The sequence below is a fragment of the Haliotis cracherodii genome, unplaced genomic scaffold, assembly GCF_022045235.1.
Source record: "Haliotis cracherodii isolate W230 unplaced genomic scaffold, xgHalCrac1.p SCAF_4, whole genome shotgun sequence".
Classification (NCBI taxonomy): domain Eukaryota; kingdom Metazoa; phylum Mollusca; class Gastropoda; order Lepetellida; family Haliotidae; genus Haliotis; species Haliotis cracherodii.
Window position 1 is genome coordinate 26,259,503 of NW_027266297.1, and position 20,487 is coordinate 26,279,989.

General features: G+C 41.7%; 1 protein-coding gene across 1 annotated transcript in view; it reads left to right on the forward strand.

Annotated features, from left to right (window-relative positions):
* The first annotated feature begins 4,486 nt into the window (after positions 1-4,486).
* LOC139478963 (importin-13-like) overlaps positions 4,487-20,487 on the forward strand; it is a 41,057-nt gene continuing 25,056 nt past the window's right edge. Inside the window, exons 1-10 of the mRNA XM_071261684.1 lie at positions 4,487-4,548; positions 5,689-5,808; positions 6,059-6,117; positions 6,666-6,774; positions 10,567-10,665; positions 11,065-11,118; positions 11,752-11,824; positions 12,274-12,490; positions 14,073-14,157; positions 19,415-19,546. Coding sequence (XP_071117785.1) covers positions 4,519-4,548; positions 5,689-5,808; positions 6,059-6,117; positions 6,666-6,774; positions 10,567-10,665; positions 11,065-11,118; positions 11,752-11,824; positions 12,274-12,490; positions 14,073-14,157; positions 19,415-19,546 — 978 coding nt within the window. The 5' untranslated portion in view covers positions 4,487-4,518. The remainder of the gene's footprint in view (positions 4,549-5,688; positions 5,809-6,058; positions 6,118-6,665; positions 6,775-10,566; positions 10,666-11,064; positions 11,119-11,751; positions 11,825-12,273; positions 12,491-14,072; positions 14,158-19,414; positions 19,547-20,487) is intronic.

The window sequence follows — 20,487 nt, forward strand, 5'->3', positions numbered from 1 at the left end:
CTAAGAGTATTATTTATCAAACGCACGTAATTTTATAACAACATTAAATAATTAAAGATGTAAAAAGTATTACACATACACTAATATTGTAAGTTAGTGTTTCTACAAATTCTTCAATGTTTTGGATATTATTACTGTATTGATATATTTATCGACCCTACTGAACCATTTTCACAATCTCGTGTAAATCTCGACAGTGAACGAGACCTGTCATGGCTGTATGAAAGGTGAATGAAAGGGAACTAGGCTCTGACCAACTTCGAGTTTAAAGACATTTCACAACAACCACTTGTCATCTGGAAGTGATAGTATAAACTTTGATCGTATCGGCATGTAAACAGTGTCAACTGCGATTTATGACGTGCTCAAATCAGACAAAGGGTGCACATATTTTGGGGATCGCAACAACTGCACATGATGGGCTTTTTTTAATTCATCATGTTAATTACGCTAAGGATATAAAGTTTTTGAAACATTTATAAACTATGAAAGAGAATAATCTTTAAACTGATGTCTTGTTACAAATGTGAGAAGTAAAACCTTGGTACTGAACAGTTCACTTGCCACTGCCGAACAAAACCCTCAGTTTAACAAGATCTTGATGACTGACAAGTTGAATGTGAAGTTGACGTTTTAGGCCTCTGATATTTCTGCATGAGATAACGATAAGATAAAATTTTGTCCATAACACAATTAAGCATTTGAAATATGTAGAAACAGACAAATGTAGTTTTTGTAAAGTTTGAAAAGCTTGGGGTATATCCACGTAGGACCATGGCATACATTTGCAAATTGTGTTGTATGTGTGCATTTAGATTTCTAGAATACCATTTTCTTAAAAATTGTGTTTCGCAAATAAATACTTTACTGTGAATGACATTAACAAATCTTACACAAATGGTAAATTGTATGTTACAATTGAAAATATTATTCTAGATGTAGGCCTAACATTTCTTTTATGGTGGATAACAGAGTCAGCCCAGCAAGAATTATATAAGTCCTATAGTAAATGGAAAGGAAAGTCAAATGTTCATAGATCTGTGTTTGAAAATAATGCACAGTGATGTGTTTATTCCATGAAAGATTAGTAATGTGTATAAAGAATACTGTTGAGGCCTAGTCTTTTTCCAATCATAGCAATTACACTTTTTATTTTATTGAATGATCTTAAGTAAATAACTTACTCTATGGTGCATGTGAGGTATGTCAGTGAACCAGGAAGTTCAGAACTTGACTTACCATTTTAATTATGATTTGATAGGCTGTTGTGAAAAATATTAGTTATTGGCTAAATAAGCCTTTATGATTACGAGAATGTTAGGCTTTGTTTTGTTATTTCAAGATTAAGGCTAATATAAGGTACAGGAGTAGGATACAGCCACTGGTCTGTTAGTCCGAGACAAGTGAAAATCTAGAGGGACTCGTCATTATCTCCCTAACTGTAATTTTACATCATCCATTATTCCTGAAGTAAGCTGTGGACGAGTTGGATATGACCATTGGCATGTACCTCCACACGAAGCAGTTAATGTTCTTTACAAGCCGGATTAAATTTTATATTGGGGAGATAACATGTCACCTGGTTATCTTTCAAAGTGATAAGTCGTAATTATCTTAGTCTGATATAAGACATTCCTTGTAGCTTGAGATAATGCTGTGACTTTTGGGTTAGTCTGTAACAGATTGTGTTATTTACCAAGAAGCAGTTTTTGCAAAGGTTTCCGAAAAAATGAGGTCCCCTCGGACTTGTTAGTCGCAGAAGCCGCAGTTGCGAAGCTATCTTGGGGGTTTGGGTGCATGCCCCCACCCCATCCCTCCTCTAATCATGTTGGGTTAGTCTGTAACAGATTGTGTTATTTACCAAGAAGCAGTTTTTGCAAAGGTTTCCGAAAAAATGAGGTCCCCTCGGACTTGTTAGTCGCAGAAGCCGCAGTTGCGAAGCTATCTTGGGGGTTTGGGTGCATGCCCCCACCCCATCCCTCCTCTAATCATGTTGCTTTTGTTTTGTGAAGATACAGTATTTAAAGGGACATTACATAGACAGTTCTGTGTGTTTTTAAATCATGCATGAAATAATTTTAGAGTGTGACATCACATGCCTGATTCAATTCTCAAACCAAATCAATAGAGCTTTGCACAGTGAAGCTGACAATGCAAGCGCTGCGTAGAGTAAAGTGGCTTCAGTCTTTTTTAATAGAGGCAAATTGAAGAGAAAGCTTGTGTGAGTTTCAAGACACTAATAGCCAGCTTGATTAGATTAGAAGCCAGTGTTTACAGCCTAAATTACAATGTAAATATGTTTCAGTTGTATGAAGCGAATCACTCTCCTACTCAGAGTTCCTTGTGGCCAACCAAGTACCTCTGTGACATCGTCACATCTTACACAGTCCATTCATGTGTTTTTCATCTGTTTCATATTGGATGGGTCTTCACATTTAGATGAACATTCATCTCAATATGTTGAACTTTCATGGAGAAAATATCCTAAAGAGTTAAAAAAACCACACTCTTTCCAATTGTGTATTTATCCGTCACGGCCAGTCATCAAAGCTGTATGGAGGGCTAATGATATGGTCACTTAGATGTGTAAATATATATATTGTCATGCACCTCACTGTTGCAATTTTAGTATATCTATATAATTATGCAAAACAATATGTAAAGCGCACCAAAAGGCTTGCATTAGGCCCGTCTGTTCATATTTCATAATAAGTGTGTTTGTTTACAAAGAAGAGGAAAGTTCCTTTACGTGATAAACCTACACTCACAGTGTGGTCACTGGAGCAGAAATGGAATTGGGCCATCAGAGTCTCGTAAGCTTGGGGGTTATTGGCTATTGTTTTCAAACAAACCTTCAGAACGGTCAACGGCCTGTCCCTTTAATGTACTGTCAGCAAATCAGTGTACCATATTCACCATATTAAGTGCCCTGTTGCTATAAATGCCCCATGATCAACTTATGACATGTCTGTAACGCCCTGTATAAAGTAGACACAATTTAGGACAACAGCTTCTATATTTCCTCAAAAGGCGACATTTAGGTATAGATCCTTATCCTGTTGTCAAGCAAGTTCATAAACTGTGTCTTCTTTGTCATCAGTCAACTTCTAAGTAATGCCTATCAAACTATGTCCCTGAATAATACAGAAAATTTACACGACGGTCCATATTTTCTTGTGTATGTTACACATTTTTTATATAAAATAGCAGCTTCTGAGGGGTATATAATTGCCAAGTGACTATATATTATCGAAATCGTCAATGTTTGAACTAAGATTGTTCACTCCTGCTTGATCTCTGAAAACAAATTTAATTAATTGTGTATGGTTTTGATAGGCGCCACCATTTGTCAATTTTCTAAGCACCCAGGGTGCTTATTATGGTGAATACAGTATTTGTCAATTTTGTCATTTGTCAATTTTCTAAGCACCCAGGGTGCTTATTGCGGCAAATACAGTATTTGTTCAGCATTATCAATGAATAGTGTTAGGATATTTGCCTGTATACATTAAGTAATTAAATTTTCGTTGTGTTCATGGAAATTCCTGCATTCTGATTAGCTGAATTGGTCACGTGTTATTGCATTCATTTCCCAATGAATGTAAAAAATTAAGCCACGCCCACCGCGGCGCACTACTTTTATTACTGCGGAATGTCGGGGGAATCCCAATATTATAGTCGAGGGAATTCCCTTTCTGCTCACGTGTATCATCATGCACAGGACATTTAGCGACTTGCGTGCATATTCATTGTCCAAACAAACCTTTGAAACCGAAGGCCGAGAATGAATGAAACAGCAAACGTGAAGGCTCGCTCGCCTGTTTTTTTCCCGCTCCCCTCGGTTCAACTTTCATGTCTTCGCGTTTCATTTCTAACTAGCATTTCTCCAACTGTGTTTTACTGTAATCAGGGAAGTATTGTTTGAATCACGCAGTAAATGACCATGTTATTCGAAACAACCGCCTTCTCTCGGACATATTTCTTCTGGTTTGTTACAGTCTGACTGTTGCAGTTCTTTTCGCCCCTTGCCTTAATTGACAGGTCCAATGAACATTGTTGTAATCCCACTCTCCGTTGATTGGCTACTGACTGTGTAGGCGTGTCAAGCTATGTGCATAAATTAAGCGATCACCTGATTCATGTCACGCCAGTGTATGTATTCCTACACGTGGAATGTTTATCAATGTCGTCATTTTTGTCTGTTTTGATATATGCAACTGTTTTGGGTTAAACTATTGTAGATAAAACATGTTTTACATTGTCAAATTTAATTATAAGCATTGACTGTATATTTTTTTCGAACCAAAAACAATATACAGTCAATCCTTAAATGAATTTCTGGGTAACATTAAATTGCATTAATGTTGACCAACAAAAGAACATGATTTTCCAAGTTGAGGAGATACTGACATCTGTGAAAATATTAACCCTGAAATGTTCCTGTTACAGATTGCCTGTCAGAGAGATTAATTTCATGTTCATTGTATCCAAGCTGCAAGTAGTCAGATAGTCGGCAAGATGGAATTCTCTGCTGCAAATGTGGAGCAGGTTGGTTCCTTCTATTCATGGAAATTCAGTGGTAGAGTACCCTCTTCTTATCTTCATGTCACGTGATGCAACTCAAAGTAAAATGGTGTCGGGTCACAATAGCTGATTAGTGTTGTTGGGATTGGTAACAGCATTAAAACACTCCTTTCACCTGTCCTTTTTGTCTAAGCTGGATTACCTTAGATGCCTTTATTATAAATATGTCATCGTATCCCAATTACGTGGATCGATGCTCATGATGTCAATCACTGGATTGTCTGGTCCAGACTCGATTATTTATAGACCGCTGTCATATAGCTGGAATAATGTTGAGTGCGGCGTTAAACAACAAACAAATAAACCCAACATTATAAATAGCTGGAATATGTAACTATGACAGGAGCATGTCTCTTTTCTTCAGGGTAGCGTATCACATAGAATCAGTGAAAAACATTTTTTAAATCTTTCTACATATTCTGTTTAAGAAGCGCCAATCAACTTACTGGTTAGATTGTATCATTATGGGTCTTGTTAACACTTCGATTCCCTTGAGAAAAACTGAAAAATATGCAAATATTTTGTGATGTTCTTATCGTGAAGTATGACAACAAAAGTACCTACACATATGCTTAACAGTTTGAGTGAATGTATTTTACTGATACATCTGCACCAACGTTAGTGAGACAATCCATTTATCATGATGATGTTCTCATAATAACATAAGGCCTGTGAAGATCCGGGGTTGAATAGGTCTTCAGCAATCCATGCTTGCCGTAAAAGGCGACTATGCTTGTCTTAAGAGGCGATTAACGTCAGGCTTGCTGACTTGGTTGATGCATTTCATCGCATCCCAATTGTGTGGATAGATGATGTCAATCACTGGTCCAGACTCGATTATTTATAGACCATCATATAGCTGGAATATTGCTGAGTGCGGCGTTAAACAACAATTAAACAAAAACATAAATAACACTATCAAATACAAGATAAATATTCTGATAACCATCTATACCACATATGACAAATGTAGAATATTCTATTCTATTCAGCATCCTTGGATGTTGGAAGGAAATACATTGCTGATGTTGATGTTGAAAATAAACATCCTCCATGATCGTGATAGGTGTTTTTGTTGACCGTCCCATGTGTTTATTTCTGCAGGCAGTGCAGCAGTTTTACTGCAATGCCAGTCTTCAGCATGAAGTTCACCAGTGGCTTAACTCTGCACAGATCTCGCCCGAAGCCTGGTCATTTTGTTTTGAACTGTTGGCACCAGAAAAAGTAATATATGTTACTGATTTGTTTCCTAAGCCAGCAAAGAAACAGAAAAATAATTTTTACTTATTTTGCTAAACCAGTAACAAAAGAAAAATATGTCCTTGCAAAATAAGATATATATTTTTATTTCTTTTAAACCATAAAAATGAAATGTAGTTATTTAACAAAATTGATCAATTTTCAAATCCTATTTAATGTTTTTAACAGTGACACCATTAAGTGTTTCTCCTGTAGATCCCATATCTAATTTCAGGGCCCAGAAGTTCAGTTCTTTGGTGCCAGCAGTCTTCATGCAAAAATTTCCAGATACTGGTAAGAATTAGTTTGGTTTACAGCTGAGACCCTTCTTGTCAAGACTTCAAGAAAACGATATGGTTGATAATAAAAAAAAAAAATCAAGGCGGTGGGGTAGCCTAGTGGTTAAAGTCTTCACTTGTCACACAGAAGGCCTGGGTTCGATTCCCCACATGGGTACAATGTGTATAGCCCATCTCTGTTTCTGGCATGACATTGCTGGAATATTGCTGTCGAGCAACGTAAACACAACACCCAACCACCCACACATCACTGATGGCTGTGATGTGACTGTGTTATACGTTTATTCACAGCTGTGTAGGGGCGGTCAGGTAGCCTAGTGGTTAAAGCGTTCGCTCGTCACGCCGAAGACCTGGGTTCGATGCCCGACATGGGTATAATGTGTTAAGCCCATTTCTGTCGTCCCCCATCATGATATTGCTGGAATATTGCTAAAGGCGTAAAACCATACTCACTCACTCACTCACTCACAGCTGTGTATTTGTGATGTGAGGAGTTATTTGTGTTGTGAATGCTGCAGCTCACCTGGTACCGTTATGTTGAAGGCATGAAGTCCCATCCAACCAATATCTCACACTGAAACAGAAGCTGTTAGAGAAGATCATACAGTTTGCTAATGGGCCCAAGATGATCCAAACAAGGCTGTGTGTTGCTGTAAGTAGACAAATCCTTTGCACTTATTTTATCGGCAAAAGTAAATCATGATTCAATAAATCTCTAGGGGAGACCGGGGTGCATTGGGACAAAATTTGTATTATCCAGTCCATATCCCATTTGAAATGGTTTCATAAAGAAATAGACACATCTTCTAATCAACACTTTAATAATGAATCACTGAACAAAAAATGAATTTCACAAACATGAAATTAACTGAAACACAGGCTGGGGTGGATTGGGACATTAACAAAGACATGGCGATAGAACTTTGAAATTTGGATAGATCTTGTCTGTATTTAACTAGTTCTTTTTCAGGACTCTAACTTCACAAAGAAACAACTAATTAAATGTCAGAATGTAACTAACTTCACAAAGAAACAACTAATTAAATGTCAGAATGTAACTAATTCTTTGACCGAAAGAAATCTGCAGGTGAGCTCAATAAGCTCCACTGGAAAGTCAAGGAGACCAGTCATTGAACCTACTAGAAAAGTATCAATTGTTTGTTAGGCATTACTTAGAAGTTGAGGGATGACAAGGTAGACACAATTTTATGGACAACAACTTCTTTAATACTGTAAAAAGAAATGTTTCGGTATAGATTCTTATGCTGTTGTCAAGCAAGACTGAATGAGGGTTACTTACTTACTTACTTACTTCGGAGATTTAACGTACGCTTTCCGACTGATGCGTATTTCGCACGTGGCCTCGGCCAGGCCTTTTAATGTGTTACCGAAAGGGGCGAAAGTGGTGTGTGCAACCCAAGAGGGGGCTTTAAGCGTTGCTTATATAGAATTTGGGAATTTTGAGATTTGGAATAGATGCCGATGTGGATGGGGATGTTTGTTTGTTTATGTGATTTTGATTTGGTAGATTATAGTGTTTTTAGATGCGTTTTATTAGTTCTGTTTTGATTAAGAATACGCCTAAGGCCTTGAAGTTTTCTAGTTTATTTTGTGGGTTTAGTATTGCTTCTAGAGTGAGAGCCTTGTTTAGATTGAGGGTGGTTTGTAATGGGGTTCGATGTGTTAGGTTATGTGTGCAGTGGATGAGTGCGTGTTCTGGCGTTTCTAGTTGTTTGCAGTGTGGGCAGTTACCTGTAGTGTGTTTTTTTATTTTTTTTAAATGGTTATTTAGGTTGGTGTGTCCTGTTTGGAGTTTAGTGATTACTCTGTCGATTTTTTTTGATGGATGGAGAATTTTTGGTTTGGTTAGTGGTTTGCTGAGTACTTTTTTTATTTGGCTATTTGAGTTTAGATATAGGTTATGCCATTTTTTGGTGATTTTTTGCTTGTTTGCGCTTTTAATTTGTGATTTTGAGATGGGTAAGTTTAAGCTTATTTCTGGGATTTTGAGGGATAGTTTAGCTGCCTTATCGGCGTTTTCATTACCGTATATTCCTACGTGGCCCGGTATCCACAAGAAGGTTATTTGTTGGAGCTTTTAAGTATTTGATTTATTAATTTAGGTTGTTTTTTGGTATTTTTGTTTTGGAGGGCTTGCAGTCCACTTAGGAAGTCGGTAAGTGTTGGGATTTTTTTGTGGTTTTTGGATTCTTGATTATGGAGGGCTGAGGCCATGCCCATTAGTTCTGCCATGAATATTGATTGGTTGTTTGGGAGTCGGAAGGATTGTGTGGCTTTAGTTGGTTGTGTGGTATGGACTCAGAAACCTGTGTGTTTGGAGGTCGGATCTGAAGATCCGTCCGTGTAAATGTGACATCAATTTGGCCAATTTTCGTGTATGTATGCTAGTGTGGTGGTTTTAGCTATGTTTGGGTCGGTTTGTTTATTTATTTGGCTAGCTAGTGTTGTGTCTATTTTGGGTATTTTAAATTTAGTGGTGAAGATATTTGATTGTTTGCAGTTTTGTTTAAGATTTTGAATTTGGTGTTCATTTAGGTAGTTTGTTATTCTTTGGGATATTAGGGTAAGTAAGGGGTGTTTTACGAGCTAGAGCTTGGTTTTGGGGGCTGATATTTGGGTTTATTAAGTTTTGGATGAGAGGGTTTGATTGGGACGCGGCCCTTGAATGAGGGACTTAGTACAGAATATATATAGTAGGTGGAGGATTAACAGTAGAAGATTAACAGTAACAACAATTGCATATGAGTGGGATAACAGGTAAAGTGTTGACAACAAGGGGATAATACTGTCACAACACGATGGACAGAGTCTATCTTCATTCCCTTATTCAGTGTTTCTTGACAACGGTATAAGGATCTATACCAAAACGTCGCTTTTTACAGTATTAAAGAAGTTGTTATCTATAAAATTGTGTCTACCTTGTAGAAAAGTAGCTTTCGTTGATATTTCAAGTTCCAAGAAACAAATCCAAAGCAAATGTCAAAGTAATTACATTTTCAATTCATAATAATGATTACATGCTGGTCATTTAGAATCACATGTTTGGGGTGCATTGGGACAGGGTGTCCCAATGCGCCCTGACGCTACCCTCGCCATTTTTTAATGGCTGCTTGACATGACCATGTGACAAAATGAAATTCATCTCTTGGCCGAATACTTTAAGATATCACTGTTTTGAATAAAACTCATACATCAACTGAAAGATGGAACATTTTTGCATATAAAGCTTCAACAATAGGGGTCTGAATTTTACAATGAAGTGCAAATTACATTTAACTTACCACACTTCTGTCAAAGGGTGCTGCTTCCACCCCTGCTACAAAAAGTGGGACGGTGTATGATGTCACTTCCTTTAGTGTAAATGATCATGTGATTGTACACCTATAAATAGCAGTTTTGGGGGGTGTCCCAAAGCACCCCGGTCTCACCTAATTGTCTCCACTGGTTGAACTGCTTAAACTATAGCTTTTAGCGTCTGTCCATTTCCCATAAACCAACTGGGGGCATGGGTGGCCCAGTCATCTAAGGCGCCGCGATTCGCTGTGCAGAGTTGCGTCCCTCAGGCACGACAGAAACCTATGGTTGTGGGTTCGAATCCCGGTTCACCCTGATTAATATTTGAGGTTGTCAGCACCATACCCATGCTCGTGGGTTTTACCAAAGTGTTAAACGTCTGAGACCTGCATCACTTGGGGCTATCCTCCACATTAAGCTGACACGCCGTGATATACCTGTAATACTGTTAAAAGCTGCTTTGAACCCACTCACTCATAAACCATCTACTAGAATTTGAGCACAGATGGGGAGGGGGGGTCATAAGTGGCACAATCATCCAAGGCTCCGTAGCTCACCACTGTGCAGGTTGCGATCTTTCGGCACGAGGGTTCAAATCGTAGATTTGTCCTGATTATGATTCTTGGTTTGTCAGCACCATACTTTTTTGTGTCAACAAAGTGGTAAGTGTCTATAACATGTATATCTTCAGCTTTCCTACCACATCAAGCTGACAACAGTGACATGCTGTGATAGGACTGAAATACTTATGATTTAAATTCACACTCACTCACTCACTCACTCACTTCGTCACGATATGGCTGAAATACTGCCGATGTGACGTTAAATCTTAACTCACTCACTCACTCACTCACTCACTCGCGCTCACTCACTCACTCACTCACTCACTCGTATATGCTGATTCACCCAGAATTTGTTTGATGTTTTTGCTTTTTCAAAACCTTTTCACATGCTTTTGGGAGGTTTCTCTTGGTTGTAATGTTGAAGCTAAGTATGACCTTTTGCAATTTATCATAACAGTCCCAAAGTAGTGAGCAATGATGAGAGAAATGAAAAGCTAAGAATGATCCATTTTTTGTTTCTTTACTGCTTCATTTACAATTGCATATGACTGTCTTTGCCCTTCCAGCTGTCGTCGTTCATCATGCAGACAGCCCCGGAATCCTGGGCCGATCCTGTGGAGAATCTCATCACCACTTTCCAGAGGGAAGACGTCCCCAATATTTCTGTAAGAATTCTGACTTTGCTTTGATTTTATTTAGTTGTGTACTTCAGGTTTCATTATCTTCTTCTTTTAGAGGAATTAGTTTAATAATATAGAGTGATTGATTGTTGTTTTAGGCTGTGTCAGGAATTGGTTATTTTGAAAATATATTGTCTTAAATGACAGTTGAAAATGTATGTACAAAAACGTTTGAATGATTAGTGTTTGTTGACTCAGTTTTCCATACTAATCCTAAAAGAGTTCTTGTGATGTATATTAAGTATTTGGTACCAGCTGTAGCATTTAGCATTATTTAGTGTCTAACATGCCAAAGTTGCTGATGTTGTAATTGTTTTAAAGTGATACATATCATTTCTTGCATCCTCTGCCATACCACTTGGGTATTCTCATCCTGTTTTTCAGAGTTTCCAAAGGTGCCAAATCTTGTTAGATATTCTAACAGTAATTCCTGAGGAGGTACGTTTCCTACATGTCTCCCAAAACTCCTTGACTGAAACTGATGTGTGCACAAATCTGTACTTAACTGGGGTTATCAGGCTGAGTGATCAGGTCATACCTGGTATTCGACCCGTGAAGATTCCGGGATAGAATAGGTCTTCAGCAATCCATACTTGCCGTAATAGGCGACTATGCTTGTCATAAAAGGCGACTAACGGGATCGGGTGGTCAGACTCGCTGACTTGGTTGATGCATACCATCGTATTCCAGTTGCGTGGATCAATGCTGATGATATTAATCACTGGATTGTCTGGTCCAGACTCGATTATTTACAGACTGCCTTCATATAGCTGGAATATTGCTGAGTGCGGGTGTTATAGTCCAGTGTACCCTGTGTACTTGATATATACAAATACAAAGTTCCGAATCCCAATTCCATGGTATTGTTTTGATAGCTCAATAACTACTCTTGTATATGGACAGACAGATTAAAAAGAAATTCTCTCTTCAATTTGGACTTAAAGTAACGATCAAATGATTTGTTCTTTTGCATTTGTGGGGGCCGGAGGGATTTGTCATTTTCTGGTGACTCTTGTAAGCCAGTGATAGTTTCGGTAGTCGGTGACTAGCGTGTTCGGATTGTTATTTCAGTTTTTTGGGTCAAACCTGAGCCAACAGAGAAGGTTGTCCCTGAGATCAGAGTTCCAGAAAGGACTTTTACATGGTGAGTGTGCAGGGTTAAACTGGTGTGTTCACTTAAGCTCATGGCTTACTGTCACTGGAAACACATTTTTCACAAAATTTAATCAAAATTGGAAGATTGGATGTTGGGACTGTGATTGCATTTTGACATTTCACAGAAAATCATTTGCATTACACATGTATGGACGACCATTTTATTGTCAGGTCGTCTGTCCATCTGTTGGTTGTCCGTTTTCTGTTTCCAGAGCAGAACTCCTAAACCGTTGAATATTTCAGGTTGAAACTTGCTAAACAGATCAGTCCAGTGGTGACCTTGTGCCTTTTGATGATTTCATATTATTATTGTTTCTTTCCTATTACTACAGTTAATCTGTCATGTAATATGAAAGAATCAGGTGATTCTGAACTTCTTTTGAATTGTATATTATGATAACAGCTGACTGTTGATATGGTGGAGTGTCTTTGTTGCAGTGTTGACCCTCCTGCAAGGACTGCTGACCCCCCACTCGCCCACCCAGGTGTATGCAGGTGCCCTCAGGTGTTTCTCCGGCTGGGTGGACTTCGGCATCCCCATCATCGAGAGTGAGACAATCATCCTCCAGGTGTTTCAGTCCATCCACAACCAGGAGCTGTTTGAGGTGGCAGTCGAGACTCTGTCCAGCGTCTTCTCCCACCCGGAATCCTACAGGTGAGTCACATTGCCTTCATCAATGTACGGGTCACTTGTACAGGTGTGTCTCCAATGTCTGGGTTCCTATCAGTGTTCTCATACAGGTGAGTGTGTCCCCTCTCTTAGTATATACAGGTGTGTCTCCTACGTCTGGGCTCCTATAGGGGGATATATCATATTAGTGTTCTCATACAGGTGAGTGTGTCCCCTCTCTTAGAATGTACAGGTGTGTCTCCTACGTCTGGGCTCCTATAGGGGGATATATCATATTAGTGTTCTCATACAGGTGAGTGTGTCCCCTCTCTTAGAATGTACAGGTGTGTCTCCTACGTCTGGGCTCCTATAGGGGGATATATCATATTAGTGTTCTCATACAGGTGAGTGTGTCCCCTCTCTTAGTATATACAGGTGTGTCTCCTACGTCTGGGCTCCTATAGGGGGATATATCATATTAGTGTTCTCATACAGGTGAGTGTGTCCCCTCTCTTAGAATGTACAGGTGTGTCTCCTACGTCTGGGCTCCTATAGGGGGATATATCATATTAGTGTTCTCATACAGGTGAGTGTGTCCCCTCTCTTAGAATGTACAGGTGTGTCTCCTACGTCTGGGCTCCTATAGGGGGATATATCATATTAGTGTTCTCATACAGGTGAGTGTGTCCCCTCTCTTAGAATGTACAGGTGTGTCTCCTACGTCTGGGCTCCTATAGGGGGATATATCATATTAGTGTTCTCATACAGGTGAGTGTGTCCCCTCTCTTAGAATGTACAGGTGTGTCTCCTACGTCTGGGCTCCTATAGGGGGATATATCATATTAGTGTTCTCATACAGGTGAGTGTGTCCCCTCTCTTAGAATATACAGGTGTGTCTCCTACGTCTGGGCTCCTATAGGGGGATATATCATATTAGTGTTCTCATACAGGTGAGTGTGTCCCCTCTCTCAGAATGCATACATATAAGCCTGTCGTCGCCATCAGGATTCTTACAGGTGATTGTGTCTCCTCTTTTCCTTTTGAAAGATGTTGAATTTTAAGTACCTGCTTGAAGCTTTGAAAATCATCACCAAAATAGCTTTACAAGCCTAGAATTTGTATGAAATGACACATGCTTGTTAATAAAAGTATTAAAATGCACAGAAATATGTACCAAGAATGTTTGAGCGTGATTTATCACAGTGATAGATCTTTGTGCGTAAGACCATAAAGAATTCATGACAGACTTAATATACTAAATCTGGTTTGAAAATGTGTGATGTTCCTACTGCTTTTTAGATCTTATGTCTCCTATGTCAGGACTCACGTGTGTGCATGTGTGTCTGACTGGGTCTATGTGTGTGTCTGTGTGTGAGAGACAGATAGAGACACAGAGACAAACCAGAGCCCACACAGGTCAGTCTGTGTGTTTTAACCAGGTTCCTTTCAGGTGAATCACTTTCCTGCATCAGTAATTGTCTAAATGAGCAAGTATGCTTTTTAAGGGCTGGAATAAGTGAGTCTGTCTACTACATAAGTACCTTGACAGGGTGACTGTCATTTCCATAAGAATTTATGAAGGTGAATCTGCATTTTCTCAACCTTAAATAGCCTATGTTTATTCCAGGTTTCCATACACAATTCAGAAGTTGCTGCCAAACATACTGAACCTTCAAGACATGATGAAGAAGGTCATTGATGAGAAGGACATGGTGAGTCATTGACAAAAGATTCTAATCCTTCTCCAGAGGATGTGTGGGCAGGGGTTTCCTTGTGGTCTTAGACACTGCAAGGGCTGTGTCAATTGGCTGATTGTTGTGAAACTATAACCACAAACCCTCTGTCACGCTGCTGATGCTGCATCTCTTTTGTCTGTCCTCACGCCTGCACCTTTTGTCATACAACTAGCACACTGTTTAACACAACTAACTCACCACTTACTCAAGGGATGTCGGGTCTATCTTCATTCTCTGTGTGTAGTCTGGAGTACTTCATGTTGTCTATGGAGGTAGTGGTCAATTCGGTGCCCCCGATACCCCATGCTTGTCTCCTGAATGAGTCTCTGTGAAAGAACGGTGACCCCGATACCCCATGTTTGTCTCCTGAATGAGTCTCTGTGACAGAACGGTGTCCCCGGTACCCCATGTTTGTCTCCTGAATGAGCCTCTGTGACAGAATGGTGACCCCACTGAGATTATCTTTCAAAGTCAGTCCCTAATTCCCTATGTATGTCAATTGAAATGAGTTTTAGGTGGGTGCAGAATATGACCTGTCTGATAATGACATACAACTAGTTTGTCATGCCACTTGTTTACTTGATTTATACATGACATATAGATGGGTTGTGTGAAAGATATGTCCCGATACCCCATGCTTGTCTCCTGAATGAGTCTCTGTGACAGAACGGTGCCGCTGTTACCCCATGCTTGTCTCCTGAATGAGTCTCTGTGACAGAACGGTGCCCCCGATACCCCATGCTTGTCTCCTGAATGAGTCTCTGTGACATTACGGTGCCGCTGTTACCCCATGCTTGTCTCCTGAATGAGTCTCTGTGACAGAACGGTGCCCCCGATACCCCATGCTTGTCTCCTGAATGAGTCTCTGTGACAGAACGGTGCCCCCGATACCCCATGCTTGTCTCCTGAATGAGTCTCTGTGACAGAATGGTGACCCCGATACCCCATGCTTGTCTCCTGAATGAGTCTCTGTGACAGAACGGTGCCCCCGATACCCCATGTTTGTCTCCTGAATGAGTCTCTGTGACATTACGGTGCTGCTGTTACCCCATGCTTGTCTCCTGAATGAGTCTCTGTGACAGAACGGTGCCCCCGATACCCCATGCTTGTCTCCTGAATGAGTCTCTGTGACATTACGGTGCTGCTGTTACCCCATGCTTGTCTCCTGAATGAGTCTCTGTGACAGAACGGTGCCCCCGATACCCCATGTTTGTCTCCTGAATGAGTCTCTGTGACATTACGGTGCCCCCGATACCCCATGTTTGTCTCCTGAATGAGTCTCTGTGACATTACGGTGCTGCTGTTACCCCATGCTTGTCTCCTGAATGAGTCTCTGTGACAGAACGGTGCCCCCGATACCCCATGTTTGTCTCCTGAATGAGTCTCTGTGACATTACGGTGCTGCTTTTACCCCATGCTTGTCTCCTGAATGAGTCTCTGTGACATTACGGTGCTGCTGTTACCCCATGCTTGTCTCCTGAATGAGTCTCTGTGACAGAACGGTGCCCCCGATACCCCATGCTTGTCTCCTGAATGAGTCTCTGTGACAGAATGGTGACCCCGATACCCCATGCCTGTCTCCTGAATGTCATACCACTTGTTTACTTGATTTATACATGACATATAGATGGGTTGTGTGAAAGATATGTACCGATACCCCATGCTTGTCTCGTGAATGAGTCTCTGTGACAGAACGGTGCCCCCGATACCCCATGTTTGTCTCCTGAATGAGTCTCTGTGACATTACGGTGCTGCTGTTACCCCATGCTTGTCTCCTGAATGAGTCTCTGTGACAGAACGGGGACCCCGATACCCCATGTTTGTCTCCTGAATGAGTCTCTGTGACATTACGGTGCTGCTGTTACCCCATGCTTGTCTCGTGAATGAGTCTCTGTGACAGAACGGTGCCCCCGATACCCCATGTTTGTCTCCTGAATGAGTCTCTGTGACATTACGGTGACCCCGATACCCCATGTTTGTCTCCTGAATGAGTCTCTGTGACAGAACGGTGCCCCCGATACCCCATGTTTGTCTCCTGAATGAGTCTCTGTGACAGAACGGTGCCCCCGATACCCCATGTTTGTCTCCTGAATGAGTCTCTGTGACATTACGGTGACCCCGATACCCCATGTTTGTCTCCTGAATGAGTCTCTGTGACATTACGGTGCTGCTGTTACCCCATGTTTGTCTCCTGAATGAGTCTCTGTGACATTACGGTGCTGCTGTTACCCCATGTTTGTCTCCTGAATGAGTCTCTGTGACAGAACGGTGACCCCGATACCCCATGTTTGTCTCCTGAATGAGTCTCTGTGACATTACGGTGCTGCTGTTACCCCATGCTTGTCTCCTGAATGAGTCTCTGTGACAGAACGGTGCCCCCGATACCCCATGTTTGTCTCCTTAATGAGTCTCTGTGACAGAACGGTGCCCCCGATACCCCATGTTTGTCTCCTGAATGAGTCTCTGTGACATTACGGTGACCCCGATACCCCATGTTTGTCTCCTGAATGAGTCTCTGTGACAGAACGGTGACCCCGATACCCCATGTTTGTCTCCTGAATGAGTCTCTGTGACAGAACGGTGCCCCCGATACCCCATGTTTGTCTCCTGAATGAGTCTCTGTGACAGAACGGTGCCCCCGATACCCCATGCTTGTCTCCTGAATGAGTCGCTGTGACATTACGGTGCTGCTGTTACCCCATGTTTGTCTCCTGAATGAGTCTCTGTGACAGAACGGTGCCCCCGATACCCCATGTTTGTCTCCTGAATGAGTCTCTGTGACATTACGGTGCTGCTGTTACCCCATGCTTGTCTCCTGAATGAGACTCTGTGACAGAACGGTGCCCCCGATACCCCATGTTTGTCTCCTGAATGAGTCTCTGTGACAGAATGGTGACCCCGATACCCCATGCTTGTCTCCTGAATGTCATACCACTTGTTTACTTGATTTATACATGACATATAGATGGGTTGTGTGAAAGATATGTACCGATACCCCATGCTTGTCTCGTGAATGAGTCTCTGTGACAGAACGGTGCCCCCGATACCCCATGTTTGTCTCCTGAATGAGTCTCTGTGACATTACGGTGCTGCTGTTACCCCATGCTTGTCTCCTGAATGAGTCTCTGTGACAGAACGGTGACCCCGATACCCCATGTTTGTCTCCTGAATGAGTCTCTGTGACATTACGGTGCTGCTTTTACCCCATGCTTGTCTCCTGAATGAGTCTCTGTGACATTACGGTGCTGCTGTTACCCCATGTTTGTCTCCTGAATGAGTTTCTGTGACAGAACGGTGACCCCGATACCCCATGCTTGTCTCCTGAATGAGTCTCTGTGACAGAACGGTGCCCCTGATACCCCATGTTTGTCTCCTGAATGAGTCTCTGTGACATTACGGTGCTGCTGTTAGCCCATGCTTGTCTCCTGAATGAGTCTCTGTGACAGAACGGTGCCCCCGATATCCCATGTTTGTCTCCTGAATGAGTCTCTGTGACAGAATGGTGACCCCGATACCCCATGTTTGTCTCCTGAATGAGTCTCTGTGACAGAACGGTGACCCCGATACCCCATGTTTGTCTCCTGAATGAGTCTCTGTGACAGAACGGTGACCCTGATACCCCATGCTTGTCTCCTGAATGAGTCTCTGTGACATTACGGTGCTGCTGTTACCCCATGCTTGTCTCCTGAATGAGTCTCTGTGACAGAACGGTGCCCCCGATACCCCATGTTTGTCTCCTGAATGAGTCTCTGTGACAGAACGGTGCCCCCGATACCCCATGTTTGTCTCCTGAATGAGTCTCTGTGACATTACGGTGCTGCTGTTACCCCATGCTTGTCTCCTGAATGAGTCTCTGTGACAGAACGGTGCCCCCGATACCCCATGCTTGTCTCCTGAATGTCATACCACTTGTTTACTTGATTTATACATGACATATAGATGGGTTGTGTGAAAGATATGTACCGATACCCCATGCTTGTCTCGTGAATGAGTCTCTGTGACAGAACGGTGCCCCCGATACCCCATGTTTGTCTCCTGAATGAGTCTCTGTGACATTACGGTGCTGCTGTTACCCCATGCTTGTCTCCTGAATGAGTCTTTGTGACAGAACGGTGACCCCGATACCCCATGTTTGTCTCCTGAATGAGTCTCTGTGACATTACGGTGCTGCTGTTACCCCATGCTTGTCTCCTGAATGAGTCTCTGTGACAGAACGGTGCCCCCGATACCCCATGTTTGTCTCCTGAATGAGTCTCTGTGACAGAACGGTGACCCCGATACCCCATGTTTGTCTCCTGAATGAGTCTCTGTGACAGAACGGTGCCCCCGATACCCCATGTTTGTCTCCTGAATGAGTCTCTGTGACATTACGGTGCCCCCGATACCCCATGTTTGTCTCCTGAATGAGTCTCTGTGACAGAACGGTGCCCCCGATACCCCATGTTTGTCTCCTGAATGAGTCTCTGTGACATTACGGTGCTGCTGTTACCCCATGCTTGTCTCCTGAATGAGTCTCTGTGACAGAACGGTGCCCCCGATACCCCATGTTTGTCTCCTGAATGAGTCTCTGTGACAGAACGGTGACCCCGATACCCCATGTTTGTCTCCTGAATGAGTCTCTGTGACAGAACGGTGACCCCGATACCCCATGTTTGTCTTCTGAATGAGTCTCTGTGACAGAACGGTGCCCCCGATACCCCATGTTTGTCTCCTGAATGAGTCTCTGTGACATTACGGTGCTGCTGTTACCCCATGCTTGTCTCCTGAATGAGTCTCTGTGACAGAACGGTGCTGCTGTTACCCCATGCTTGTCTCCTGAATGAGTCGCTGTGACAGAATGGTGACCCCGATACCCCATGCTTGTCTCCTGAATGAGTCTCTGTGACAGAACGGTGACCCCGATACCCCATGCTTGTCTCCTGAATGTCATACCACTTGTTTACTTGGTTTATACATGACATATAGTTGGGTTGTCGTGAAACTATACTACTCCACTTCTGTTACAGATATATTTTTTTATCTATCCATGATCATGATGATACACAAACCTGGTTCTCATGATGTGTCAAGAGGATATCTAAATAGAAATACATGTCTGATTTTCCCTATGAAAGATTGAGCAGTATATTACCACCCACCACCCACCACCCACCAATCCACTCACACTCTGTTCTGGTTGTGTCTCTCAATGTGCATGTCGTCGTTTCGATTGCATCTCTGTTCTGTTTTGCAGGAGACAACAAATGGCCTGTGTCGGATAGTCATGTCAATAGCGGAGACGCACACCAAGCTGATAGTAGAATCCTCTCTCGGGGAGAACCAGCAACACAAGGACAATGTCAACGAGCTCATCCAGATGGTGCTGGTAAGTGTGGTGGACTTGCGGAGGGAGAGTAAAAATATAGGTCTCCGGTAACCTAAGAATGTCGTAACAGGTGATGATTGCCTGGTCCGGCTCGCTGACTTGGTTGATTGCATGACATCATATCGCCATTGCATTTAATAATACTTATGATGTCTGTCACTTTATTGTGTTGTCTTTTGTCTGTTATTTACAGACCGCCTTTGTATATATGAAGTAATGCTGAGTGAGGCATTTAAAATAGAAACAAACTTATGACGGGGCAGTTACTGTTAAATTGATGTTGCATTTTATGATAAATGATTTTGACTCTCTGCAGAAACAATGCTTTAACTTTGTTGTTAGGGTAGTCTTCAAATGGTCTTCAGCACCCCATGCCCAACAAACAAATAAAGTATAGGAGTTACCATGGTCGTAGGGCAACGATCGCTTTATCAAACAGGGATGCGCAAGTGATATGTATAAAGATTGTGTATGAAAGCATTCCCGGTCTTATTCAAGTGGTATGAAGGGAGATAACTCTTAAGTGCAACTTTAAAAAACAAAAGCAAAATGTCTTTAAAAAAACAAAAAAACAATGGATGACGTCTTGTGTTCAAAATGAAACGGGATTTCAAGAATAAGAATATTTGATATTCTTGACATTAATTGCTGTTGAACCCTGTTATCTCGAACCTAGCTATTCGAGATAAGAAGGTATGAATATCAAGACAGATCAAGTAACAGTTTTATAGATTATTATATATTATTAAGCATTGCAGTAATCACTATTTAGTCTGTCCACTTGACAGAAACAACAAGGTGTCACTCTCCCCTCAAGCATGTTATCCCCCGTCCAACAAAGTTGGCGGGGGACATAGAAACGGGCTGCATCCGTCGTTCCGTCCGTTATGTTTCGTTTCCGGAGCATAACACAAAGGCCGTTCAATATTTTTTCAACAAAC